At 44.6% G+C, this 4586-nt stretch overlaps 1 protein-coding gene across 1 annotated transcript in view; it reads left to right on the top strand.

Annotated features, from left to right (window-relative positions):
• npepps (aminopeptidase puromycin sensitive) overlaps window positions 1-4530 on the top strand; it is a 21085-nt gene extending 16555 nt beyond the window's left edge. The window contains exons 17-22 of the mRNA XM_087175397.1: window positions 2-39; window positions 409-465; window positions 646-753; window positions 1275-1430; window positions 1611-1658; window positions 2937-4530. Coding sequence (XP_087031523.1) covers window positions 2-39; window positions 409-465; window positions 646-753; window positions 1275-1430; window positions 1611-1658; window positions 2937-3083 — 554 coding nt within the window. The 3' untranslated portion in view covers window positions 3084-4530. The remainder of the gene's footprint in view (window position 1; window positions 40-408; window positions 466-645; window positions 754-1274; window positions 1431-1610; window positions 1659-2936) is intronic.
• Window positions 4531-4586: the final 56 nt, after the last annotated feature.

Raw genomic sequence — 4586 nt, 5'->3', positions numbered from 1 at the left:
GAGGGCAAACAGGTCCTGCCTGCAGACCTCAGGAGCCCGGTGAGTGGACCAGGCTGGCCCCCGTCTTTTAAAGCCTCATGTTTCATTAGGAGGTGATAATGACAGTTTGCTTTTATTTGCCACCTGTGAAAACAACTGTAGATTCAGGTACTTATCATCTGAATCTCTAAAACTAAACACGTCTCAGTCTGGACCCGTTTGGACTCATTTAGACTCATTTAAATTTACTTGTGTTTATTAGCCTGTGACCCTGTTGTCAGCTGCTCTGCCGAACACGCTGTGATTGGAGGTGGTGGCTGATATATGATGAGACAAGTGATTAGAAACATGGAGCAGCTCAAACCACAAAGAGTCTGTAGAGTTTTGTATTGAAATATAATTTGACGGTGTGCTTGTGTTTCTCATCAGGTGTATTTAACAGTGCTGAAGCATGGAGACAGTGCCACATTGGACACGATGCTGAAGGTAAAACTGCAGCTTCCACGTTACACTGTGACCTGAAGACCAATAATCACACAAGCAAATTCATTAGATTAAAAAGAAGTGATCCTTTCCACGAGAGCAGGTTCTGTCAGGTTTCTGTTCGGTCGCTTCTCTGTCTCTCATACGTCCGTTCTTTCTCTGCGTCTCTGTTTTTGCCTTTAGCTCCACAAACAAGCCGACATGCAGGAGGAGAAGAATCGTATCGAGCGAGTGCTCGGCGCCATCTCAGCCCCCGACCTCATTCAGAAAGTCCTCAACTTCGCCCTCTCGGTACGCCTGGCCTCCTTTTTACTGCACGTCGCCAGTTTTCTTTTGTTTCTCGGAGGAAGTGAAACACATGTCTTTCATGTAAAGTGCTATTTTTAACCAGGATGCTTTTAATCATGGTGGTGAGGGAGGGGAGACTCGGTGGTCTGTGGTTTTTAACACTTGATAACTGAGTATAAAATTCTGTAAAAGTAGGAACATTTCTGCTTTCTAAGTTTCACAAAACTCATTGGTGCTGATTTTCCTGTCAGTTCAGTTCTTAGAATTTGTTTTAACTATAAAATGTAAGCTGCTATAAATAAAAAGTGGAAGTTAAAGTTATATTATCAACTGTTTAGTCACGTCGAGAGGTTAGCCGCCCTCCTGTCACATGAACTTCATCAGTAAAGGAGAAGTTCAAGCGTTTTGCTCTCTGGTGAACGTCCAGGCTCAGACGCAGCATCTGGCCGCCTGGTGAGAAATCCCCTCCGCTCAAACGTCTCTACAGACAACTTCTCTTTTCTTCTGGGTCTTCTCCCCAACAGGAAGAGGTTCGTCCCCAGGACACGGTGTCAGTAATCGGGGGCGTGGCAGGAAGCAGTAAACAAGGCCGGAAAGCTGCCTGGAAGTTTGTGAAGGACAACTGGGAGGAACTTTACAACCGCTACCAGGGCGGCTTCCTCATATCACGGCTCATCAAGGTAACACAAAAAACAAAAGAAGATGTTTGTTTATCTTTAAATTATAAGTGTGAAGCTTTCAGGTGGATGAAGCGTCACTGGAGAAATGCACCAACCTGCTTTCGCTGAAAACGCAGGTATCATTGAGTTTGTTTCGACCTGTTCAGCACACACACGTTTCTTCTTTGCTTGTCTCTGCAGCTCACAGTCGACGGATTCGCTATCGACAAAATGGCTGCTGAAGTGAAGGTGAGGCTGGGTTTCATTTTTAGAGTTTTAGTTGGGTTTATTCCAGAAGAAAATGTTGTTTTAATTTAACTGATTCTGATGAGACTTTCTTGAATTATGTAGATTTTTAGAAAATGTAGTTTGGAACAGATTTAAATTGAAATGTTTTAATATTTAAATGAATTATTGTAGGTAAGAAAAGGTCTTTGTTTTTCCTTTTCCCTGGTGTGACTCATTGCACGTAAACCTGCCATTGGGCGCCTAGTTCAGGTGGCGTTCTCCTCACTTCCTGCTTCTCCTGTCTGTTACGCTTCTAAAATCCCCTTCGTTATATGAAACAACAAAAACAACCTCCGCGCTGAAAATGAAGAGTTGGATGATGAGCGGTCACACAGGCGGCCGTGTCTTCGCTCTGTTTTGTGGCGTTCCCCTCTGTCGATGCGTCCCAGACTCAGCGCTGCCCAGGACGATTGTGATTGGTTTTAGAGAAATGCAAACAAGCCAGAACATTTTTTTCCCCCATATAGCAGATCATTCTCTCGCCCTGGCAGCGCTGTGGAGAGAGAGAGAGGTCTGCACATGTGAGACCTAAAACTTTACCACTAGAGGGCAGAATAACTTCACATGAAAACCTACAGTCCTGCATGTTGCTGCTGAAACATCCAGCAGAGCAACATTAGCTTCAATTAGAGTGAATGAAGTCCAGTGTTCTTCCCCCTGTCCCTCAGTTTCTGTACAGACAGATGAATATCTTCTTCTTCTTTTTAAACCACCTTTTAGGAACAAAAAACAACTTTTCATGTTGAGCTCATTCTGGTCTGTACACGCATCTCACTGATGATGTCATCGATAAGTCATTTCACTTAATCTTGACATTGAAAATATAATTTCTATTCTAATTAATAATCAAATCGATCATAACTATATCATTAATATTTCTGTAAGTGCAGGACTTTATTTTGAAAAGGCCTTGAAGCCCTTCCTGTATTTTCTCTTTGCTGTTCAGATGTTTAACGTACAGCAGCTTGTTTCTCTCCTGACTTCACTTCTTTGTCCAGATCTTTTATTTCCGGGAAGTTCGGTTCACAGAACAGTCTCTCCACAAGGTCCATTTAGTAGCTGTTTTGGATCTTTTGTTCGTTCACATGATCATCCTCACTTTCCTCAGCACTTTAAAGTCCATCTGCTGAGGACGACCAATCAAACGGCTTCTAGATAAACTTCGTCTGCTACATTTCTCTGTCCATGTGTTTTTGTCTGTAACTTTCCATCATCAGCTCGTTTCCTCTTGTCCCGCAGAGTTTCTTCGAGAGTCACCCGGCGCCGGCGGCCGAGCGTACGGTGCAGCAGTGCTGCGAGAACATCCTCCTCAACGCCGCCTGGCTGAAGCGCGACGCAGACGACATCCACCAGTATCTACTGCAGCGCAAAGCGCCCCCAGTCTGAGCCGCCGCCCCCGTCTGAGCCGCCTCCTCCAGTCCCCTTCCCCCCTCCCTCCAGTGCGGACCTCCCAGCATCATAGCTGCCTCGGCCCCCCCTCACTACAGACCAGAGCGGGAGACCAGAGCGTACTTACAGCAGGCTTCATTTCTCTAAAGAAACTGTATGAAATCAAGAAGACAAAGCCAAGAATTTAACAAAGTGTTGGAAACACAAAGAGACTCTTTCTACATTAACAAAGCAGAATCCATTTTAGTCAGACCAGGAATGTAGTTTTACCCCCATTCTGTCCACGAGCAGACGACACGTCAACAAGTCACGTTATTGAACCGCTGCTCGGCGACGGCGCAGACACACCACCACCCTCGAAATGATCGCTAACCCTGCTAACTGTACTCTGCATCACCTGCCCCCGTATGCACACCCTCCTCCACCTCTGTGTCGTAGCTGAGAAAACTGTGAATCCCCCTTTTCCTCCCCCGTCCCCCTCCCCCCTTGTTTATTTCCTCCTGCTGCCACTCGTTTTGAATGCATGAAGTGTGATTTTCTGCATTTGCTGCTTTGTTTACTTCTGTTTGTTTTCTGCACAAACAAATTATTTGTTGTTTTGTTTCATTCCCCTCCCCCTCTCTGTTGGTATTCGCACCCTCTCCCGCCTCCTTCTCTTTTCGGGCGTAGAAGCAGAAGGCACCTGGGCAGAATGGGGTTAATAACAGTAGTGTGTGTTGTAGTTTCCAACAGCACTGATTCTCCATTGCTAATAAACGATTAGGACGAGGCGAGCAGCGCTAGCATGGTACTACATTGTAAACTGTATAATGCAAGCATTTTTTTTCTTTTTGTTTTGTTTCGTTTTGTTTTTTTGTTTTTTTGCGGACGATGTTCCTTTAAAAGAATTAAATGGGAAAGTTCATGATTACCTGTTTCCACTCCACCCCCCCAAAACTCCTCGAGCTCTGTCCAATCAGAGTTTGGATAGTTTGAATCACCTACAAACATATTTAAACCCCTCCCCCCGTTTCTTTATCTGCCACCCTCAATGAAATGAAGATATTGGCGTGTTTTTATAAGACATCAGATGCAGTGATTTATTTAAATGTTGAGATAATCATATATTCTGAGGAAAAGAAAAAAAAAAAAAAACACTACTTTTCGGGGCCTTTTCATGCTGAAGTAACATCAGGAAACGCCTCCTCGAACGGTTGAGCGGGAGTACGGCTGAGGCCCGGTCGAGGCCCGGTCCAGACTTTGTGGATGTGACGGATCGACTTTGACTCCACTTGTCGAACTTGGAAGCCTTAAATTGGTCGACTAGTTTGCCGTAAATACTAAAACACTGAAGTGGTGAAAATAGGCGACTTCCACATAACGTCAAATGTATCTAATGTGACAGATTATGCAGACTTGTTGAACGAGTATATCTATATAGAATTTACAATTTGATGTGGTTTTTTTTTTGAAAAACTCACCCACCAAGTCATCCAACCTGTTGTCGAGACCCCCTCCCCC

The sequence above is a fragment of the Seriola lalandi genome, unplaced genomic scaffold (assembly GCF_002814215.2).
Source record: "Seriola lalandi dorsalis isolate HSWRI2012SDOR001 ecotype SW California unplaced genomic scaffold, Sedor1 jcf7180002054466, whole genome shotgun sequence".
NCBI classification, from domain to species: domain Eukaryota; kingdom Metazoa; phylum Chordata; class Actinopteri; order Carangiformes; family Carangidae; genus Seriola; species Seriola lalandi.
This window is presented reverse-complemented; position numbering and strand designations above follow the sequence as displayed.